At 36.0% G+C, this 24,906-nt stretch overlaps 1 protein-coding gene across 1 annotated transcript in view; it reads right to left on the reverse strand.

Annotated features, from left to right (window-relative positions):
• Window positions 1–822: 822 nt before the first annotated feature.
• Window positions 823–24,906, reverse strand: part of LOC131648627 (uncharacterized) — a 49,161-nt gene continuing 25,077 nt past the window's right edge. Inside the window, exon 2 of the mRNA XM_058918368.1 lies at window positions 823–1,234. Coding sequence (XP_058774351.1) covers window positions 828–1,234 — 407 coding nt within the window. The 3' untranslated portion in view covers window positions 823–827. The remainder of the gene's footprint in view (window positions 1,235–24,906) is intronic.

Consider the following 24,906-nt stretch of genomic DNA (forward strand, 5'->3'; position numbering starts at 1 on the left):
AGTTATTTTAAATTTAAAAACATGCTGCGACGTGGTTGTCACGTCGCTAGAGGCAATAATTACCCACGTGACTTCCACGTCGCTAAATTATGTCGCTGGGGAGGAGTTTTTTGTAGTGGATAGAAAAAACAACGGTTCCTTACAAAAATCGTAGAAGTTGCAATTGGGGTAAGTAATCTCCCCCACGAAAGACCATCTCCAAACCAACGTCTTAATGGCCCAAATCGTATTAAGAACGCTCCAAGAAATCAAGCGTTTACATGTTTCTTTAGACTTTACGTTTAAAATATTTTTTTTTACCACTACTATGAAGATTTGTAGGATTATCAATTTATATCTGAATTGATACAAATTTAAATCTTATATTAATTCAAGTGTATGAAAACAATTTTATTGTACTAAATCATGGTGCAATAACTCTCAGCAAAGAGAACTTGTTTATCATCTTATCTTAGATCTCCCATTTTCTTTTTCTTGATTCAAAAGGACATATTGTCATTGTATAATTAGTCGTTTGAGAGATATGTACTAACACATATTTAGTCAAAGTGTGAATCCTACATGAACTAGTCCAATCTTTGAATATACTACATCAAATATTAATCTAGAAACAACCATGGAAAAATCAACGAGTGGAAAGGTTAAACACTACGAATATACCAAACAGGAAAGTTCTATGTTACGTAGAGACAAAGAATGATTCACATGGAAAGGAAACACAGTCTGTCGTATTCTTCACTTGGAAGCACGAACAAAGAAAGAAAAATCTATTATATATATTCCTTCAACCTCTTCTCATCTTATATATTCTTTCAATCTATTTATCTTTATACTCTCTTCTCAAATTTCTCATAAACAATTTTCTTTATCAAAAACATATATAACATGGGTTCTGTTGCAATCAAAGTGTTTTTCATATTGGGGCTTTTGGCTACCTCATGCATAGCACAACAAGCTCCTGCACCCACACCTACCCGATCATTATCACCTAATTCAGCACCAGCTCCATCACCCTCCACAAACACATCACCAACACCCTCTCCTGCTACCACTTCTTCTCCAGCACCTTCTCTTTCATCACCAACCCCAAACACCTCTTCTCCACCAGCACCAGGAACAAATGGTCCAGCATCAAATCCAGGGGAAGCTGATGCACCCTCAGCTGCATTCTCTATCACAAATACCTTTGTTGCTGTTACTTCTCTTGCTGGAATCTTAGTCTCTATGGTTTTAGCTTAGATGTGTCCATAAAGATATTTTTTATTGTGTGTTTACTGAAGTCTTGTTTGGAATTCATTTAATATTTTCTGTATAAGCAATAAAATGTTTTTTTTTCTTTCTGAATAAATTTATAAATTGTTAGTGATTGATGATGAGGTTTATTATATTATTTTAGTGATTTTTTCTAGGATTCCCTCTATTATGTATTTTCTATAAATAAATATATTTGTCGAGTATTATATTGTTCTAGATTGGTTTTAAGGTTGGCCTAAGTTTAATATTATATACTTTTTTAGATTATATATGTTTCAGTTTAAGAAGATATTAACTGCATATATACCTTACAGAATCTAAATTGAGTTAAGAGGCATTTAATAGAAAATCATAAATGTGCCATGTTATTAAAAAAAATTTTAATATAAAAATAGTTTAATTGAATATATGAGTGGTGATTGGTTGACAGTGTAAAAATATTTTATACCGTTAATGCATCACCCTTTTTCTCATCTGAATTGGAGGATTTTTACAAAGAATTGTTATATGTGGTTTTAAATTTCAAACGGCAAATGCAATATTGTTGATATGGTATTTTTACAGCGACATCAAACAATAATTATAGTGCAATTTAAAATCATGTGAACGAATGTATTAGATAATTTGGTTCTGGTTTGTTCAATATTTTTTCGTGAAAATTTAAAATTTTCAAAAGCTCAAAGCTCAAAGCTCAAATCTCAATTTATATTTGATTTAATGATTTTTTTTTCAATTTTAATAGTTTCCCAACAATATATTTCAAGTTCATCCTACTAAATATTTATTTTGCAAATCATCCAATGTTTGTCTGCATCAGACCCGGCCCAAAGCAGGTGCAACAAGAGCTGTTGCACCGGGCCTCAAAAATTAAAAGGCCTCTTAATGTTACCAAAATAAATAATAGCGTTGTACTTTAATTTTTTTTTTTTTTGGAATTAGAAATTATAATCTACTTTGCAAATGGTTAAATGTTGTCCCACGTGGACTGCACAAGTTTGAACTATTAAACTATGAATCTTTTTATTTTATGGATTATTCTTTCTAAAAAAAATTATTATATTTTATTATTTCTTATTTGAAAACAACTATGTTTTAATAGTAGAATTATAAACTTTAATTTAATAGTATATATTAAAATTACTAGTTAAGTAAGGGAATAATATTATTAAATTTTTGAAAGAATATTTCTGTTAAAATAAAAAGTGACTATATTTTATTTTTTTTATGCCAATTTTTTTATCTAAATATTTTTTTCAATCAAAACATACTGATTATTAATTATAAATGTAAATTGAATCTAAATTGCATATACATTATAATTAGGGGTGGCAAAATGGATGGATTGGATGGATTTGGATTGGATTGTTAATGGATGGATCAAAACGATCCATTAATCCATTAACAATCCACTAAACTTTCTTTTGAAAAATCCAATCCAATCCATCCACCAAAGGGATATAATCCATCCAATCCATCCATTAAGTATTTTTAATGGATGGATATCCATCCATCCGTAAAATTAACTTCGATATTTTTTTAAAAAAATTTCAATTAATTTTACGAAAACAATTTTTTTATGAAACTTTTTTTAAAATTTTTAAATTATAAATATTTATATCGGTATCTAATTCTAATCAACCAACGTCTTAATTAACTTAACTTTTTAATTAACTTTCTAATTTTAACCAACTAACTTCTCCATAAACTATTCTATTGAAAAGAAAATTAAAATTCAATGCATATACCAATTAAACAAATTTAACGTGAATGTTTAATTAAATAAATTCAATGCGTAACAATTAAGCAAATTTAATGTTAATACTAAACAAAGTCATTTAAGTATCAGCATCATTAATTTTGTTTAGGAGAAAACAAACCACCCTATGCATATTAAATTAAATCTACATGTAGTTTATTGTAGTATGTAAATAAAAAAAAACAAATTGTTGAATATTTATGTCCTGATCCGTTCATTTTTTTAACATTAACATAGGAAAGAAAAACAAATGGCTGTGAATATTGTGAGAAACAAAAATGTTAAGGAATTGTTTAATTTTAGATATTGTGAGAAACAAAAATGTTAAGGAATTGTTTAATTTTAGATTTTTCATGTTTTTTAGTAAAAAGTTAATTTAATAAATAGTAGTAATAAACTAAAATCCAATGGATTTATAAAATGAAATGGATGGATTGAATCCATCCATGTAGTTTTATGGATGGATTGGACTAATCCATTAAATTTGCTTTTTGTTTAATGGATTGATTGGATGGATAAATTATTGGATGGATTGGATGGATATTCTCTTAATGGATTTTATTGCCACCCCTAGTTATAATTACACTAGATATTTTAATTTTTTTAGAGTTGTATATTATAAAACCGAATTTCTACCACATATTAAAACAAATTTTGAATTGTGACTAAGCTCTACTTTTTCTGGGAAAATATTTTTCTGGGTTGATGGTACCTTTTATTTAAAAGTATAATTCATTACTCGTTACTCTCATTCTTTTCACACACCTAAAAATTGAATGAATCGAAAAAAAATAAAAAAATAATAATTCTTTTTAAATTTTTATAGCCTAATTTTAAAGATCAGAACGGAGCCTCCAAATTATTTGGGCCGACCCTGGTCTGCATAAAAATGACAATGATCGTAATAACAACAGTTGCAAGTGCAATCATATTGCAATTTTAAATCATAGCAGCGTTTGTAGAAATGACCAATCATTCTCGTTTTTTATGTTTACAATCACGGTGATTAGACATGGGAAAATACTTGCATGAAAACGAATCTAAATACATATTTTTAAGAACAACCAATAAAAAATAAGAAAATTAAAATTTATTAAAAATTTAATTTCATTTTTAATTGTCATCATGGGGTGGTTGGTTTAACAGAGGAGAGAGACAATTTTATTTTAATTTTTTAATTAATAAAAAATTTGTGATTGATTGTGTGTAAATTCAAGTGTTATGGTTGTGCTCATATAAGTGTTGTATTTTTTTTAGCCCGGATCAATTTCAAGAGCAATTCTTGCATGGACACGAACCTAAATCCATATATTTAGGAACAACCAATAAGAAGAGAGAGAATTTAAATTTATTTAAAATTTAATTTCGTTTTTAATTGCCAACATGGAGGGTGGTTGGTTGTGATAATGGAGGAGAGAGATAATTATAAATTTAGAAAATTTCTTTATCAACCCCCATGTCTTCTTGGTCACCTCTGGTGAAAAACCCAAACTACCCCTAACTTCGGAAATGCATTTCCGAAATGCAAGAAAAAGGTGTTTTCGGAGATGCATCTCCGAAAGCGCCTTTATTTTTAAAAAAAAATTGTCTTATTTCGGAAGTTCATTTCCGAAAACAGCATTTCGGAAGTTCACTTCCGAAATACTGCGCGTTCTGCAGATTTATCAAAACACTCCCCCTCCCCCATTCATTTAGGGTTTCAATTGCATAAATGATATATGGGTAGGTTGTTAGTAGTATTTAGGTTGTTTAGAAGCATTTTGAATTGGTTTTATGTCTGGTTTTGGGGTCTGCCATGGAAGTTGCAGAAAAACTCCATCGCAGGGGTGTTTCGGAAGTTCATTTTTTAGTTTTTTATTTTGTCTCGCATATTAATCGATTTCAATTGTTTACAGGAACATGTCAGGCAACCAACCAGCACGCATCAGACAGGGTAGGGAGACCCAGACTGCGTCGGCTAGACGCGAGCGGGCGGCGGTGCTGCTGGCGTCGACCCAGGGACGGGGGCACGGCCGGGGACGCCGTGTGCGAGTTCCCGTGGGCGAGGGAGAGGATACATCTGCTTCAGGATCTAGGAGTCGGCTGGCTCGGGCATCTTCTTCCCGCCAGCGAGAGGAGGAGTAGGAGGAGGAGGCGGCGGCAGTGCCCTACCACGAGCCGGAGGGGGTACCAGATGTTGACCCTCCAGCCGGGGAGGAGGATGAGGAGGGGGACGGCTATCCGGGAGGGCCCTTTGACACCTCTGTGCTGATTAGCTACCACGATCACGTTGCTCGGCGTATCTGGGAGGGAGAGGTATTTGTTTTAATTTAACCGTTTATTTGTCACCATTTTTTATAATTTAACCGTTTATTTGTCGCTTATTTAATATATGTCGCTTATTTAATATATGTCGCTTATTTGTTTTTTTTGTAACAGGAGAGAGAGCCGTTGAAAATGGTGAACCACGCCCGCAAGTTTTTCAGTCTGTTTAAACCAGCAGCTGAGTGGTTTAACGACTATGTGCGAGGTTCAGGGCTTAGCGGGCTCTGCATGACGGGGTACACCACCATCAGCACCGCCATGCAGGGGGCATTTGTGGAGCGCTGGCACAATGAGACGTCCTCTTTCCACTTGCCGGTTGGGGAGATGACGATCACCTTGCATGACGTGTAGTGTCTTCTCCACCTGCCGATTAGGGGGCCGCTGTTGACCCACTCCAAGATCCAGAGGGTCGAGGCCATTGAGTGGATGACGCTCTATTTGGGCATGGAGCACGAGGTTGCTCACTTTGAGTGCGCCACGACATCTGGGCCTCATGTCCGGTTCACCACACTGAGCACTTATTTTGAGCACCACCTGGACGCGGCTTCCGAGGCTGAGGGTGAGGGTGACGAGCTATTCACACAGTATCACCGCGGATGCGCTCTCCGGTGCTGGTACATGCATGTGGTAGGCGCTGCATGCTTTGTGGACAAGAGTGCCAGGTACGTCGATGTGACCTACCTCCGCTACTTCATGGACCTGGATACCGTTCACCAGTGGAACTGGGGGGCAGCTACTCTGGCATACCTCTACCAGAAGCTGAATGAGGCCTCCAACTAGAGGACGAGGCAGTTGGTCGGATCCTGCACACTACTTACGGTACATTTTATTTTAACACATTATCGTATTTATTTATTTATGTTTCGTATTTATTTTTAATACATTATCGTGTTTCTGTTTCAGAGCTGGATCATCTCCTACTTCTCCCGCATCCACGGCTTTCACATCGATCCTGCATACGTGGACGCCATGCCTAGGGCCGCCAGATACGCTCTCCAGAGGGGGAACGATGCGGTGGGACCATACCGTTTGTACTTGGACCGCACGATGCACGACGACGTCACCTGGAGGCCGTTCGCCGACTATGCTCAGATTGTACCCTTTGACGGCATTGCTTTATATTCAGGCTGGTTGGCATGCGGGACCGGCATCATGGTCCGGTATCTCCCTGAGCGGTGCATGCGTCAGTTCGGATTCGTGCAGCGGATACCCAGGTCACCCTTTGAGGCTGCTCCCGACACAGTGACCCGAGTGCAGCTCACTGCCATATGGGCGGACTGGCAGCATCATGTGGTACCGCAGGAGTACCGTCTCACTCGGGTCACACAGGACTGGCACAGTGAGGAGGGGTACGTCACATGGTTCTACCGGGTGTCCCATCCTCTGCTGAGACCCGACGTTCCCGGCGCTCCTAGGCCAGCACACGAGGAGATCCTGGAGAACCAACAGGCCGAGGATGACCACGCCATTGATCTCATGCCGATCTGCCAGCGGATAGAGATGCTTGGGCGGGACGCGTTGGATTGAGGTATCGTTGATCAGGGCGGTCCAGAGGCAGTCGCTGTGATGGAGATGATCGTCACTGATGCGGGCCGTGCGGCGGGGTACAGGCGGCAGAGGAGGACCCAGGGTGAGAGGGTTAGGCACACCCAGTAGCGGTCGGGTTTATTTATTTTTTGATTACGGATTGTATCTTTCGCACAGTGTTATTATTATTTTCGGTTTGTATATATTATTTGGATTGGATTTATCATATTAGTATTTTCAGTTTATCTGTTGCTTATTTTATTTGGCGTTTGCGTTTAATTAAAATGCGAGACTGTTAAGAAAAAACATAAAAAAAAAAACACAGTTTCTGCATAATTCGGAAGTTCATTTCCAAAGACACCCCCATGAGGTGTTTTCGGAAGTTCATCTCCAAAGACACCCCCCATGAGGTGTTTTCGGAGATGCACTTCCGAATTGTGGAAATATTTTTAAAAAAAAAGCGCTTCGGAAGTTCATTTCCGAAGCAGGGGTATTTTGGGATTTTCGCTGGGGGTGACCCCCATAGTGAGGTGGCTAAAGAAATTTTCTAAATTTATTATTTAATTAATAAAAAAATCTTATTGGTTATGTGTAAATCCAGGTGTTATAGCTGTGTCCTATTTTTCCAATTTCAATTGGTAAGCAAACTGTTACACACTAATCTTAATAGTTGGTAATTTAAAAATTCATCAGCTATCTATTTCGTTATGTCGCCCATCTTAATAATCCTTTATTTGCTCTTTGCTTGATTCTTTAGATGTATAAAAAATCTTTGCTCTTTGCTAGAATACTTTATAGATGTATGTAGAGCTCTCCCTAATGGTTTATAAACAGAAAATATTATCATTTATAAACCAAATACGTAGAAGTAAATAAACAAACAATAAAAATTATCATTTATTTAAATAGTCTCTCCTTCCAATTCCTTTAAAAAAAATCTTATTATAGTCTTTTGTTTGTCCATCATAGTGGTATCAAAGCTTAAATTTTAATAAAAAAAAAAACTCCCTTTATTGTCATGGTGAACAATGAAGAAACTTCCTTCCAATTTTCAATTCTCAAAGGAAGTACATATAAGAACTCCATTTATCATTAATCCAAATCAATTAAAAAAAACTGTTAAAAGCTATAAGATGTGATAATTATGGCGAAGATATCCCGCTCATTAAACTTTAAATTTTAATAAATTGTTGTTACAATTGAGGAAACAAAAGATTTGGAGACTATGACAATAGAGAAACTTAAGAATCATTACTAGATTATGAAGAGAAGCGTGCAAAGAAGATAACCCTGAAATTTATTCAATATACAACTAAATGATATTGAATAAACTCATAGAAATTAGAGGTACCAATGCAATCGAGGTAGAGGCCGAGGTTGAGTTCACGGTTAAGGATATTTTGGACATAACAATGGTGGGCTAAGATCAAATTTCACTAGTGTTAGTTATGAGAGAGTAGAAACCTCCATAAGAGCGCAAATATAAACACAAGGAATTATAAAAATGAACAATTGTATGAAGTTCGACAATTACAATTTATAATGTAGATATTACAATAATAGAGTCGAGGATCAGAACAACTATGCGGAAGGAAAGGATGAGAAGTTTGAAACAATGTTGCTAGCATATGGAAATAATGAAGGAAGTTAAGAAAATTTATGGTACCTTGAAACTGATACAAGCAACCATCTGTGTGAAAAAATGAGCATGGTCGTAGAACTCGATGAATCAATGTGCAGAAATGTCTTATTTGGCGATGATTCTAAAGTTTTGGTTAAAAGGAAAAGGTAATATCTTAATTTGTTTGAAAGATAGAAACATTAACATAAAATGTTTACTAACTACATTCTAAACATGAAAGAACAATATTTTGAGTTTTAGACAACTTTTAGAAAAGGGTTATGATACTCACATGAAAGGCTTAAGTCTCATAATAAAAAAATAATATGATCAAAAAAGTACAAATCTATAAGAATATGATGTTCTTGTTGAATATAAAAGATGATGTGGAAAAATATATCAAATATGTTACAACGTTAATTTTTTTTCCAGAAAAGCTTGAGGGTTGATCATTTGATGACTTCAATTATTAGAATGGTGTGGGGGTAGGTTCATGCCCATACTTCAGGTTTTGTCGTTTCTCTAGCTGATTGGAAGCAGAACCCTCTGATTAACAATGTAAGAAAACTTTTGTCATTGTATTTCTGCCACAACTAATGACGATAACTTGATACCTTTTAACAATAGATTAAGGTACCAAATTTATAGTGAAATGTTATGTTGTTTTCATCTTTTATATTGATGGGTGATCACCTTTTTTTTTTATATATATTGCACTTTGGAGCTCCAAGCGATCTAGTATAATTGGTTCAACCTTATTAAAAAGTGGGCATTCAAAAAATAAATATTTGACGGTTTTCTCTGAATCGCATCAACTTGTGCATAAAACTCTTTTTTTTGACAAAAAGAAATTCAACTCATATCACTAAGCAAAAAATATTCAATATAAAGAGGAATCATATGAAAATAAACTACGTCTAGATTAAGAATCGGTCGCCTTTGCTATAGAGTGAGCATAAAACTCTATTAGATAATGTAATGTTGAAGTTCTATAGATTGACTTTTGTGGACAAACTATTATTCATTAACCTCCACACGAACAAATAATTTTTTAAGTATACAATTTGTTCCAAATTACATTGTGAGATGTTACATGTCTCCTGCAGAGTTCTTGAACAAGACCTTATATGCTTCTTTAACCGAATACTCATTAATGGACAATGAGTTCCAATTTCAAGAATCTTTTGAATTAACTAGCAAAGAAAATTTAAACAACAACAATAAAGAGTGCTCTTTATCTAATCATCTTTTCACTGAAATAACCTTTGTCTTTAATTCCACCGACCTATTACACAAGCAACTTAATTTTTTTTCTTTTCAAAGTGACACATTTATCGACTACCAATGCATATAACATACTAAGCCTATCACTCATTCTCCTACCTTCTAACCACGAGTCACAAGTCAAACTAATTATATATATCTTTACCATCCCCACGGTTTGTGGATCAGTTTGTTAACGGGTATTGTCTTGAACCCGTTAAGTATCTGTTGGGTTTTAGTAGGTATAAATATGTATCTTCATCATTTTTGTCTTATAAATCCTTATAACTTTATATTTGAAGATAAATATAAGGTTTTAGGAATCTTAGTGGTGATATTAGAAATGAAAGGGTAAATTTCTAAGAGTGTGTCCTTTGAATTAGAGAAACCCTTTGAAATTTGTAAGGAGATTGAGAAACACTTTTAAAATTCTTGGACTTGTGTAATTCATATATTGAGAGTTGGGGATATTGACCAACACTTAGGTATAAATAGGGTTTGTTCTCTCGTAACAACTTTTTGAAGTATATTGAATCAGAAAGTAGCTCTCTACCACATAGTAGATTATTTGATCAAATTAAGTAAACAAGCTGTAGCAACCTGCCCTAAAAATTAAGCTTTTAGAGTCGCCACCTATTCTGAAGGGCGAATAGGAAACCCTACGCAGTATAGAGATCAGGGTAAGATACTATATTCAGGTCGAGGGAAGGTGTTAGGCACCCTCAACCCTTTCCTATGGCTTTGAATCTAAGGTTAACAGTTTTATGGCTAAGAGTATTAAGGTAAGGTTTATGCTTTCGAGGGTTAAATAATTAAGGGAAATGAAACGGGAAAAAAATGAGATTTAGAGGGAAGGGGACTCGCCTTGGTTATCCAAGTGCCTACGTATCTCCTTATGGAGAATCAGAGTCAACGTAGTTCGGGGAAGGGTTGTACGCCTTAGGATTAGAATTGAAGGTGTTTGAAATTGTTTGTGCTTTGAAAAGCGTTTTTGAATTGTCTAATTGATAAGGATGAAAATCCCTAGTCGAATATTGTGGTTTTGAAAGGTTTGAGAAGTGTTTTAGGACATGGGCGTACAACCCTGATTTTAGTATGCACTATTAACCGCAATAATCGATTGATTGAATTATCATAGTTAACAGATTAGTAGTTGTATCGTTACCAATTTTAATCAATTGATTTGATTATTACTAATAACGAATAATAGTATTTTTTTATAATTTTTGATAATTAATTTGTATCATTACCCCTCGTAATCGATTGATTCGATTAAAAAGAATAATGAATTGAAGTATGGAAAATAGAAAGGTTAATCATCGCGACTAATAAGATAGTCGAAACCATTTAACCAAATAGGAATTAATTGCATTTTAATTAGATAAACATTTTAATTAAAATTATTGTTGACGATAGCGATTAATCTATTTAATCGGAACGAACAACAAATTGACATTTTAATATTATTATCCTGTATTAATTTATTTATAAAAATAATTATTAATACATAAATAAATATATTAAAAGAGATTAATTAAAACCAATAATTAATTAAAATTATATTAGTTTGTTAGGATTAGGATTGAGTGTGGTTGGTTTGAGGGTTCATAACATAGGGGTTTGATCAGGGAGCGTTGGATCTAGGTGGCTAATGAATCAAGGGGTTAGATCTGAGGGTGTGTGGTAGACCCTAGCGCTGTAGGCACATGGGATCCTAAAGGAAAACTCAGAAAAATAATATGTGGGAGCTGGGTATCGAACCCACGCCCCCTAGGTCAAATCATGGCTTACCAACTCAACCAAACACATCATGTGTTAAACAAACGCGCGCAATTCAATACATAAAAACAAGGGAAATAAACACCATCAACGCGCGCCAAGATTTAAACCAGCCAGTATTATAAAGACACATCATCATCTTCTCCGTTAAACCCAAGAGACCTGCACAATATTTGCTACGATTTTGCTAGAGACACACTCGTAGCAATCAAAACCTGGAAAATAGCGAATGGCATATACCATCATATAAATATGGCGCGACTAGCAATACCCCTTCGTCTCCCTCATACGAACCTGCATATGTTATTATCTTGCCCTAATTTAACCTCTATACGAAACCCCCAAAAAAACCCTAAAAACCTTACTCGGTCGTTAATGGCAACACGCAAACAAACCATGCAAACTTCAATTCAATCATCCAGAAACGTTCACAAACACCATATGAGTTATAATACACAGCCAATGATCAATGAGAATGCATATATTGGTCAGATCGAAGAGGTTTTCAAAACGGCTTACCTTGACAAATATGAGACAATTCTGGGGGTGTTGAAGCAGAGCAATGATCCAGCCACGTTCAGAATGATCCCAAGCACATATTGCAATGCTTAAAACTCCATGAGATGCTCTAATTCTCCCAAATCGACTTGGAGTTTTTTGGATGAATTTTTGAGTTCTTCTATGTATCTCTCTTCCCAGAATCTCGTCCCCTACTCTATTGCTTTATGTTATATATTTATAGAGGCACCAATTAGGTCAAGAAAATAGTCCAACGGCCTCCTAAATCCAATCTTGCAAAAATTTGAGAAATTCACTTTATTCTTGAATGAAAACTTCCTATATTTGGACCAATCTTGTATCAATCTTTTCTCAATTAGTGTACCACGAAATTATATTGCCAATTTATCATAAATATGATTGGAATTGGTCAATTGTGAATCTTTTAACATAATATTTGACTTTTCCATTTATTTAAATCATTAAAAATCAATTTTAAATGAAATAAAATTGTGTAAAATAAAATAGAATGAGATAATTCATGTCATATGTTTTGGATAACTTGTGGGCCAAATTTAAGTCATAAAAGTATGGGCCTATTTGCAAGAAATCCAATTTGAACCTTCTTATTTCACATTCCGCCTTCAAAAATCACCCAACTTTGATCAATCATATCTCACTCAATTTTTAAGCTATGAGGGAGTTCTAATACTTTTTGGAAACCTCAAGGAGTACTCTACAAGACACTTTGGAATATATTTTGCATTTGGAGCTTTTATCTTGATCATATCCTCTTTGACAAAAACTGCTTTTGGAGGATGCCTGAAAATGACCTGTAATCTTTTGCACTGTATCTCTCAAATGAATCATTTCTAGCCTTGGCTTGTGAGAGACAAAGTTGTAGAGAATCCAATTTCCTTCAAAATAATTTTTGATGTTCCATGTGAAAGTTATGCCCAGTCAAAGTTGGGTTGACTTTCTCTTAAGAAACCCTAATTTGAACCTTTTTGTATTTGTTCATCTCTGAGTTTCTATTAATGGTATCATGATCATTCTTTGATCAAATGATGGTTATGCACCTCTATACTTGATGTTTGACCAATGAGCATAGGTTTGAATCATGCTTCGATTGTAGTTGACCTTTAGGTTTGGATCAGTTGACTGTGGATCTTGGGATTGTTTGAGCAAAGCCTTGGAATTGAATCTTGAACTTTGAATCATTGTAAATGGAATATGGAAGGCAAATTTTGGGGTATGACAGCTGCCCCTGTTCAATCTTCTTGAACCTGAAGAGGTAGAAGATGATTGGACACTGAAATGCCCTGAAATTTGCTTGCGTAGGGAAGGAGTTCTGTGGGAGATGGGCTTATAGATGCCATCCAGTTGTTTGACAAGATACTTGTCTAAAGCATATGCTTTTCAGACCCGGATCATTTGATTGTATCTGAGGAGAGAGAAAGTAATGTCTTACATAAGACTACCTGAAGAGGTTCCTGAATAGGGTATATCGACGGTTGATGCGAAGAAGCTTAGGCTTTGAACAATGCTTAGGAAGAATGTCTTGGAGAAGACTAACTGAGGGGTTCTTTAAAAGAACTAAGTGTGTCTTATAAAATATTGGATAAACATTTTAAAAAGGCTACCTAGAAAGGCATGATATGTCTTAAATAAGACTCACCTAGAAAGGCTCCTAAAAAGATATGAAACGTCTTAAACAGGACTACCTAGGCAGGTTATGGTATGTCTTAAACAGGACTCACCTGGAAAGGCTCTTAGATAGGATACGGGATATCTTAAACAAGACTTACCTAGAGAGGTTCCTATAAAGGGAGCGATACGTTTTAAACAAAACTATCTAGAAATATTCCTATAAAGGGAACGATGTGTTTTAAACAAAACTATCTAGAAAGATTCCTATAAAGGGTACGATACGTTTTAAACAAAACTACCTAGAAAGGTTCCTATAAAGGGTACGATACGTTTTAAACAAAACTACCTAGAGAAGGTTCCTATAAAGGACACGATGTGTCTTAAACAAAACTACCTAGAAAGGTTCCTATAAAGGGTACGATATGTTTTAAGCAAAACTACCTAGAAAGGTTCCTATAAAGGGTACGATACGTTTTAAACAAAACTATCTAGAAAGATTCCTATAAAGGGAACGATACGTTTTAAACAAAACTATCTAGAAAGATTCCTATAAAGGGAACGATACGTTTTAAACAAAACTATCTAGAAAGATTCCTATAAAGGGAACGGTATGTTTTAAACAAAACTTATCTAGAAAGAATCCTATAAAGGGAACGATATGTTTTAAGCAAAACTTATCTAGAAAGATTCCTATAAAGGGAAAGGTATGTTTTAAACAAAACTTATCTAGAAAGATTCCTATAAAGGGAACGATATGTTTTAAGCAAAACTACCTATAAAGGTTCCTATAAAGAATATGGCATGTTTTAAACAAAAATACCTATAAAGGTTCCTATAAAGGGCATGATATGTTTTAAACAAAACTACCTAGAAAGGTCCCTATAAAGGACATGAAACGTTTTAAACAAAACTACCTAGAAAGGTTCCTATAAAGGACATGAAACGTTTTAAACAAAACTACCTAGAAAGGTTCCTATAAAGGATATAAAACGTTTTAAACAAAACTACCTAGAAAGGTTCCTATAAAGGACATAAGACGTTTTAAACAAAACTACCTAGAATTGTTCCTATAAAGGTCGTGGGACGTTTTAAACAAAACTACCTAGAAAAGGTCAGGATACGTCTTACACAAGACTGCTTGGAAAGGTTAGGATAATTGTCTTGGACAAGACTACCTGGAGAGGTAAGAAATTCTTTGATTGCTTCTGGATTGTCTTTGAAGAAAGACTTGGAATGAGGTATTGGAATTGTATCTGTTAAGATTGAATCGTTGATACGATCGTATTTGCACTGTAATTGGATGATAACATCCTTTTGATTATGAAGTGACCTGAAAAGGCAGCGTTAGTTTTATGCAATGTCATGATGCATGTGTCATGTAATGAGATTCTCAAAATAAATGAGAATTATGCATGTATGCCGATCCCACACTGCGGGACGTAAATAGTACAGGCGTGGGAAGATCAGTTACGCAACAATGCTCCTTGTGTTTGAATTCTTGAAAGATATGCCCCTAGTCAATAGGATTCTTGATTGTATGCCCCTGTTTTAGGAAAACCCTCTGAACGTGGTTTCCTCATTCAAGGGTCTTTATCAGGAATGATCGTCTTTGATTAGACCAATTTTGAGGTCTCCTTGATGCTAAGTGTTGATTTGAATGTGAAGCAGATGCTTTTCAAAATGAGTCATGCATTTCGGTCGCATCCCGACAGACAGTGATTTGCTGAGTACTCAGAATGAGATGATGTCTTCTATAAGACTACCTGAAGAGGTCCTTGGGAAGAATGGGAATTTGTCTTAAACAAGATTGCGCTTTAAACAAAGCTCAAAGGGATGTGTTTGTGCAGAGGGTCAAAAATGTTCCTATAGAGGATAAAGACTGTTTTAAGGAACGTGGGGTTTTAAACAAAACTTTAGGAAAAACATCTTGAAGAAGATTAACCTAGAAAGGATATGAGACTGTCTTATAGAAGACTCTGTACTTTAAACAAAGTTTGACAAGGTTCTTGAAAGCATAAGAGAAGTTTGAATATATCTGAAAAGACTAACTGGAAAAAAGTTAAGAGATGTCTTACAGAAGACTACCTAGAAAAGATTCTTGGAAAGGAATATGTCTTAGAGGAGACTGTCTGAAAGGGTTTGAAAATAGAAAGGATAAGAAGGTGGGTCTTTTAAAAGACTGTCTAAAAAAGGCTCCTAGAAAGGGTAAAAAGTATTTGAACATGTCTTAAAGAAGACTATATGGACAGATTGAGAAATATCCTATAAAGGTTCCTGGAAAGGATGTGGGAGTGGCATTGACACCATCTGCTACTGAGTGACCTTTGCAACGTGCCCCCAGGTAATGGGCTTGCCCCATGGGCTATTCAGCGTCTTTGAGAGATTCTATGGATCTTGATTAGATTGCCCCATGTAAATGGGATGATGACGAGTTATGCCATGTGTACACATTAGCCATCCCAGTCATGCGTAAGGGATGTTTCTCCTTTTGACAAGCTTTCAAAGCTACTTCGTCAGTCAGTAGGATTTTTAGCCATTAGCCATGCCCCATGCAAGTTCTCCCTGATGTTTAAACATCTGAATCCACATAGACAAGTGTACTTAGTAATGAAATTCATAAGATGCGAATGCATATGTCTGTCTTGAAAGTTTAAAAACATTTTTTTGAATAAACAAAGTTTTTTTTTTGTAAGAAAGTGATATCAACTCAAGAGTTATAGTAGACCTTAAGGAGTCGGGATACCTTTGGTAACAGTATGCTTTCGAACTAATTAACCATGCTTCAGTTAGGACTTTTAAGGGCTGTAACGTGGCCTGGTTCACGGTTTAAAGAAACAAAGGATAGAGGCTCAAAGTTTATTTGTACCCATCCCCATCTTCGTGATGTTCTCCAGTCCTATGCTCAGTTAACTATGCATTTAGTCTCCAAAAGAATTTGGGGAATTATGACATTGACATTTATGATGGTTCAAAAACCAAAGGTTTATCTGCAAAGGCAGTCATTCTCCTTTTTTGTAATATCTTTCCTTTTGTCGAAGGTACACAGTGACCTCTTTTCGACTTTGTTATCCCTAACTTTTGCCTGAACTGTTCATTTTAAAACTACAGTCAGCGGGATGCCCCAATTTTGCCTAAGTCTCCTTAATAGGTTTTGACTCAGCAGGCTTTTGCAATGCTTTCTCTTTTTTTCTTTGCGGATATTGACTGCCGGACTTAATGATGACGGGGAACCATCGGTGATTATGTTCAAAGGAACAACTTGGAATAATTAAGTTAACTGAGCAACTACCCTACCCCAGGTTATGTATTAAGGGTTTTATTTTATATGAAGGAAAACTCCTACTTCTTTTAGGCTCAAAGGGGCTGACAAGGGATTAACATCCTTATATCTCCATTATTTGGGAATCGAAACAATGCCTGTACATCGTCAACACGGTCTGTTCGAAAGCATAATGTATGAAATTGTGGTATCGTTTTCGTCATTCTCCCTCTAAAGGTGTACGACTTTTAACGAGAGTTGAATATCACAAAGAAGAAAACCGGGTAAAAACACAGTTTTAAATATAGTGAGAACACTAGGAATAAATCAAGACAAACGTAAGCAATGCATTAATGATTATTGTAAAGTACACAGCATATGTCGTAAGACTAATGTTTAAACAAACGGACAGAAATTGCGAATGAAAACTAATGATCTAAGAAATCCTCCTTCTAGCCACCTATGGTATTAGACTTGCGAGAATCTTCGAACTCAATGAGCCCTTCTTCAATCAAATCTTAGATCTTGTGCTTCAATGGCCCACAATCCTCTGTATCATGGCCAGGACTATCAGAATGATAAGCGCACTTAGCATGATGCTTGTACCCAAGAGCGGGGTTAGCTGGAGCTGAGTATGGAGGCAGCAGAGTTACCAAGTTTTGGCTGAGCAGACGTTGCAAAGCTTGAGATAATGGCATGTACAACGGAGTGAATGATCGTTTTGGCTTGGACCTCCAGGTGCGTTGGCCACCCTGTTGCTTTTGCAGATCCATTGATCTCTTCTGCTGAAATCTTGTTGGATAATATGGTCGGGATGTTAGGTTATCCTTCCTAATGGTCCCTTGTTCTGGAGATAGAAGAGGAATCTTCTCTTAATTTCATGAAAATGATGTGTATGCCATGCATGATATGTATGATATCTTTTTTTTCTTTCTTTTTTTTTTGAATAAAATATGATGCAAGAATGCCCCTGAGGTATGATGAATGGAAAAAGAAATAATAAAAAAAATGATCAACACACACATATATATATATATATATATATATATATATATATATATATATATATATATATATATATATATATATATATATATATATATACATATAGCACATAATCACATAAGTTCATAGGTTCGACGTAGCGGCTCTTGGGAGCCAACCTTTTTATAGGGGGTTCTAGTGTTAGAACAAGATTTGTTCTGATCAATTATCTTAGTTTTGATGATAACAATAATATGAATTTTGCTTAAGATTATATGGTACTCTAATCCAATGCAATTTCTTTTTCAGGAAATATATAAAGAGTACGCATAATTCAGCGCTCAGAAGCTTTGTCTCAAAGGGTTCAGCATGCAACATCAGAACATGGTCTGGCAAGACATCAGAAGATGGTCGAAGCAGAATCAGAACATGGGTCTATGGAAGCATCAGAAGAACAAGAGAACAGAAGCACTGAAGTTCTGATGGTATCACGCTCAGAAGCACTTCAAGGTCAGAAGATCAGAAGATGCTTTGCACCAAGCTGTTTGACTCTGATGATATTCAAACGTTGTATTCATAAACATCAGATCAGAAGGAAGTACAAGTGGCAAGCTACGCTGACTGACAAAAGGAACGTTAAAAGCTATTATAGGCTACGTCAGTAGACACAGCGTGAACAAGGCTCGAGGTAGTTGACAAAAGCGTATAACATTAAATGCGATGCTGTACGGAACACGCAAAGCATTAAATGCACTCAACGGTCATCTTCTCCAACGCCTATAAATATGAAGTTCTGATGAGAAGCAAGGTTAACGATTCTGCACCAAAACAACTCATATTAAACTTGCTGAAACGCTGTTCAAATTCAAAGCTCAGAATCTTCATCTTCATCAAAGCTCACTACATTGCTGTTGTAATATATTAGTGAGATTAAGCTTAAACGATTAAGAGAAATATCACAGTTTGTGATTATAGCTTTTAAGAAGCAATTGTAATACTCTTAGAATTGATTACATTAAGTTGTAAGGAACTAGAGTGATCGTGTGGATCAGAATACTCTAGGAAGTCTTAGAGGTTATCTAAGCAGGTTGTAACTAGAGTGATCGTGTGGATCAGTATACTCTAGAAAAGTCTTAGAGGGTATCTAAGCAGTTGTTCCTGGAGTGATCAGTGTGTGATCAGAAGACTCTGGAAGACTTAGTTGCTGACTAAGAGGAAAACCATTGTAATCCGTGCGATTAGTGGATTAAATCCTCAGTTGAGGTAAATCATCTCTGCGGGGGTGGACTGGAGTAGTTTAGTTAACAACGAACCACGATAAAAATATCTGTGCAATTTATTTTTATCTGTCAAGTTTTTAAAGCTACACTTATTCAAACCCCCCCTTTCTAAGTGTTTTTCTATCCTTCAATTGGTATCAGAGTGCCGGTTCTAAGGTGCAAGCACTTAACCGTGTTTAGAAAAGATTCAGGAAGAGAAAAACGCTTCAGTAAAAGATGGTTGATGAAAGTGAAAAGTCTACACCTGCATCTACATCTGGCTCTGCTGAGCAATACAACGGTAACAATGGTTATACTAGACCGCCGGTATTTGATGGTGAAAACTTTGAATACTGGAAAGATAAACTGGAAAGTTACTTTCTTGGTCTAGATGGTGATCTATGGGATCTTCTGATGGATGGTTACAAACATCCAGTAAATGCCAGAGGCGTAAAGCTGACAAGGCAAGAAATGAATGATGATCAGAAAAAGCTTTTCAGGAATCATCATAAATGTAGAACTGTTTTGCTGAATGCTATCTCTCATGCTGAGTATGAGAAGATATCTAACAGGGAAACGGCCTATGACATATATGAGTCCTTGAAAATGACTCATGAAGGAAATGCTCAAGTCAAGGAGACTAAAGCTCTAGCTTTAATCCAGAAGTATGAAGCCTTCAAGATGGAGGATGATGAAGACATTGAAAAGATGTTTTCAAGATTTCAAACTCTTACTGCTGGATTGAGAGTTCTTGACAAGGGATACACCAAGGCTGATCACGTAAAGAAGATCATCAGAAGCTTACCCAGAAGATGGGGTCCTATGGTGACTGCATTCAAGATTGCAAAGAATCTGAATGAAGTTTCTCTGGAAGAGCTCATCAGTGCCCTGAGAAGTCATGAAATAGAGCTGGACGCAAATGAGCCTCAAAAGAAAGGTAAGTCTATTGCATTAAAATCCAATATCAAGAAATGCACTAACGCTTTTCAGGCTAGAGAAGAAGATCCTGAAGAATCAGAATCTGAAGAAGAAGATGAACTGTCCTTGATCTCCAGAAGGCTAAATCAACTCTGGAAGACCAAGCAAAGGAAGTTCAGAGGCTTCAGAAGTTCAAAGAAATTTGAACGTGGAGAATCTTCTGATGACAGAAGATTTGACAAGAAGAAGGTCATGTGCTATGAATGCAATGAGCCTGGACACTTCAAGAATGAATGTCCAAATCTTCAGAAGGAAAATCCCAAGAAGAAGTTTCATAAGAAGAAAGGTCTTATGGCAACCTGGGATGAGTCAGAAGATGATTCAGACTCTGAAGATGAGCAGGCTAACTGTGCGCTGATGGCGACAGAAGATGACGGATCAGAATCTACATCAGAATCGGATTCTGAAGAGGTATTTTCTGAACTTACTAGAGATGAGTTAGTTTCCGGTCTAACTGAACTTCTGGAACTCAAGTCTCAGATCAGTCTCAAATACAAGAAGCTAAAAAAGCTATTTGAATTTGAGACAAAGAAGCTTGAGTTGGAGAATTCTGAATTAAAAGAAAAACTTTTAAAATTATCCAATAATGTTGGATCTCCTTCTGATTCAGAAAAATCCACTCCTAGTCTAAACCATATTCTGAAAGAATATGATTTAAGTTTCAGGAAGTTCTTATCTAGAAGTATTGGCAGAAGTCAGCTAGCTTCTATGATATATGCTGTGTCTGGAAACAAAAGAGTCGGCATTGGTTTTGAGGGTGAAACCCCATACAAACTTGAACCTGTTGATGAAATGAAATTCACATACAAGCCATTGTATGATCAGTTCAAGTATGGCCACTCCCATGATATTAGGCACACTTCACATGCTCAAAGTTTTCACATAACACACACCAAAAAGCATGTGACACAACCTAGGAAATATCATGAAACTCGCATTAAAAATTATCATGCTGTTCCTCCTATTGCTTACAATGTTAAAACCAAGTTCAATCAGAACTTGAGAAAATCTAACAAGAAAGGACCCAAAAAGATGTGGGTACCTAAGGATAAGATTATTCCTATTGCAGATATCCTTGACTGCAAAAAGGACAAAGCACAACATGTCATGGTACCTGGACTCTGGATGCTCACGACACATGACAGGAAGAAGGTCTATGTTCCAAGACCTGGTGCTTAAGTCTGGAGGAGAAGTCAAGTTTGGAGGAGATCAGAAGGGCAAGATAATTGGCTCTGGAACTATAAAGTCTGGTAACTCTCCTTCCATTTCTAATGTACTTCTTGTAGAAGGATTAACACATAACCTCTTATCTATCAGTCAATTGAGTGACAATGGTTATGATATAATCTTTAATCAAGAGTCTTGCAAGGCTGTAAATCAGAAGGATGGCTCAATCCTATTTACAGGCAAGAGGAAGAACAACATTTATAAGACAGATCTGCAAGATCTTATGAGTCAGAAGGTGACTTGTCTTATGTCTGTTTCTGAAGAGCAGTGGGTCTGGCACAGAAGATTAGGTCATGCTAGTTTGAGAAAGATTTCTCAGATTAACAAACTGGATCTTGTCAGAGGACTCCCTAATCTGAAACTCAAATCAGATGCTCTTTGTGAAGCATGTCAGAAGGGCAAGTTCTCCAAACCTGCATTCAAGTCCAAGAATGTTGTTTCTACCTCAAGGCCATTAGAACTCTTGCACATTGATCTGTTTGGCCCAGTCAAAACAGCATCTGTCAGAGGGAAGAAATATGGATTAGTCATCGTAGATGATTATAGCCGCTGGACATGGGTAAAATTCTTGAAACACAAGGATGAGACTCATTCAGTGTTCTTTGATTTCTGCATTCAGATTCAATCTGAAAAAGAGTGTAAAATCATAAAGGTCAGAAGTGATCATGGTGGTGAATTTGAGAACAGATCCTTTGAAGAATTCTTCAAAGAAAATGGTATTGCCCATGATTTCTCTTGTCCTAGAACTCCACAGCAAAATGGAGTTGTAGAACGAAAGAATAGGACTCTGCAAGAAATGGCCAGAACCATGATCAATGAAACCAATATGGCTAAGCATTTCTGGGCAGAAGCAATAAACACTGCATGCTATATTCAGAATAGAATCTCTATCAGACCTATTCTAAATAAGACTCCTTATGAATTGTGGAAGAATAGAAAGCCCAACATTTCATATTTCCATCCTTTTGGATGTGTATGTTTTATTCTGAACACTAAAGATCATCTTGGTAAGTTTGATTCCAAAGCTCAAAAATGTTTCCTTCTTGGATATTCTGAACGCTCAAAAGGCTACAGAGTATACAATACTGAAACATTGATTGTAGAAGAATCAATCAATATCAGGTTTGATGATAAGCTTGGTTCTGAAAAACCAAAGCAGTTTGATAATTTTGCAGATTGTGATATTGATATATCAGAAGTTGTTGAGCCAAGAAGCAACGCATCAGAAGCAGAGCTTCTCAGAAGCAAAGAATCTAAAGATCAAGTATCAGCTTCTCTGGAGAATCTAAGCATTTCTGAAGAACCATCTGTCAGAAGATCATCCAGACTCATCTCTGGTCATTCAGAAGATGTCATTCTTGGAAAGAAGGATGATCCAATCAGAACAAGAGCTTTCCTTAAGAACAATGCAGACTGTCAATTAGGTCTTGTATCTTTGATCGAGCCAACTTCTGTTGATCATGCTCTAGAAGATCCAGACTGGATAATTGCTATGCAAGAAGAACTGAATCAGTTTACAAGGAATGATGTGTGGGATCTTGTTCCTAGACCAGATGGATTCAATATAATCGGTACAAAATGGGTCTTCAGAAACAAGCTCAGTGAGAAAGGTGAAGTGGTAAGGAACAAAGCCAGACTGGTGGCTCGGGGTTATAGTCAGCAAGAAGGGATTGACTATACAGAAACCTTTGCACCAGTGGCCAGGTTAGAATCTATTCGTCTATTAATTTCATTTGCCACTCAACATAATATCACTCTCTATCAGATGGATGTTAAGAGTGCCTTCTTAAATGGTTATATAGATGAAGAAGTTTATGTCCATCAACCTCCTGGTTTTGAAGACTCTATGTCTCCTAATCATGTTTTTAAACTAAAGAAATCGTTGTGTGGATTGAAACAGGCTCCCAGAGCTTGGTATGAACGCTTAAGTTCTTTCCTTCTGGATAATGGTTTCACTAGAGGAAAAGTGGACACTACTCTCTTTTGTAAAACCTTTAAAAGGGATATTTTAATTTGTCAAATATATGTAGATGATATTATTTTTGGAACATCTAATGCTACACTTGGAAAGGAGTTTGCTGAGTCTATGCAGGCTGAGTTTGAAATGAGCATGATGGGAGAACTCAAGTATTTCCTTGGAATACAAATAAATCAAACATCAGAAGGAACGTATGTTCACCAAACCAAGTATGTGAAGGAACTTCTGAAGAAGTTTAATCTTCTAGACTGCAAAGAAGCCAAAACTCCTATGCATCCAACATGCATCCTAGGTAAGGATGAGGTAAGTAAGAAGGTAGATCAGAAGTTATACAGAGGTATGATTGGATCTCTTCTATATTTGACTGCTTCTAGACCTGACATTCTGTTCAGTGTTTGTTTGTGTGCTAGATTCCAATCAGATCCTAGAGAATCTCATTTAACTGCTGTTAAGAGAATTCTAAGGTATCTGAAAGGTACTACTAACGTTGGCTTAGTTTACAGAAAATCTAAAGAATACAACTTAGTAGGATTCTGCGACGCTGACTATGCTGGAGACAGAATTGAAAGAAAGAGTACTTCAGGAAGTTGTCAATTTCTTGGAAGTCATTTGATCTCCTGGTATAGCAAGAAGCAAGCAACTATTGCTCTATCAACAACAGAAGCAGAATATGTCGCTGCTGCTGGTTGCAGTACACAGATGCTCTGGATGAAGAGTCAGTTAGAAGATTATCAGATATATGAGAGTAACATTCCTATATTCTGTGATAATACTTCTGCTATATGTTTATCTAAGAATCCCATTCTTCATTCAAAAGCTAAACATATTGAGATCAAACATCATTTCATAAGGGACTATGTTCAGAAGGGTGTTATATCTTTAAACTTTGTTGATACAGACCATCAATGGGCTGATATCTTTACAAAACCCCTGGCTGAAGATAGGTTTAAGTTCATTCTGAAGAACATCAGTATGGATTTATGCCCAGAATGAGAAGATGAGATGTTCTTATGTATGAGTATCTTCTGAAATGAAAATGGATTATTTTCTAATCAGAAGTTCTGATTGAAATCTTTTAGAAATTATGATTCGATTATTACTAACGTTTCATTGTCTAAGTTGATTCAGAATCTCTTTTAAAGCAAAACAGCTGTAACGTTTTATCTCGGGATGGTAAACCTGTCGTTACTATTCATGGATAAGCGCGCGTGCAGTTGAAGGGACGCCGACCATAGGTAACTGTGCTAGTCACCTCATTTGTCTTTATTATCTCTCCTCACGTCACGTAACATTAAATGCTATCCATCATTTGTTTCATTTTATTTTCTTTTAAATACTCTTCAAACGCTTCTCTTTCCCTCTTATATTTTCTCTACTACACTTTGTCCTTGTTTTCCTTCCCTATTCTTTTGCATTCATATCAAACCCTAGCTGTTCATTATCTGCAAATCCATCATGAACTCTTCATCAAGCCCAGGAAATCATGAAAATGATCAACACAACAAAAAGAGAAAAGCTGTTGAAACATCTCCTTCCAAACCCAAAAAGATAAAAATCACCTATGATCCT

This window comes from Vicia villosa, linkage group LG2 (assembly GCF_029867415.1).
Source record: "Vicia villosa cultivar HV-30 ecotype Madison, WI linkage group LG2, Vvil1.0, whole genome shotgun sequence".
In the NCBI taxonomy this organism is placed as follows: Eukaryota; Viridiplantae; Streptophyta; class Magnoliopsida; order Fabales; family Fabaceae; genus Vicia; species Vicia villosa.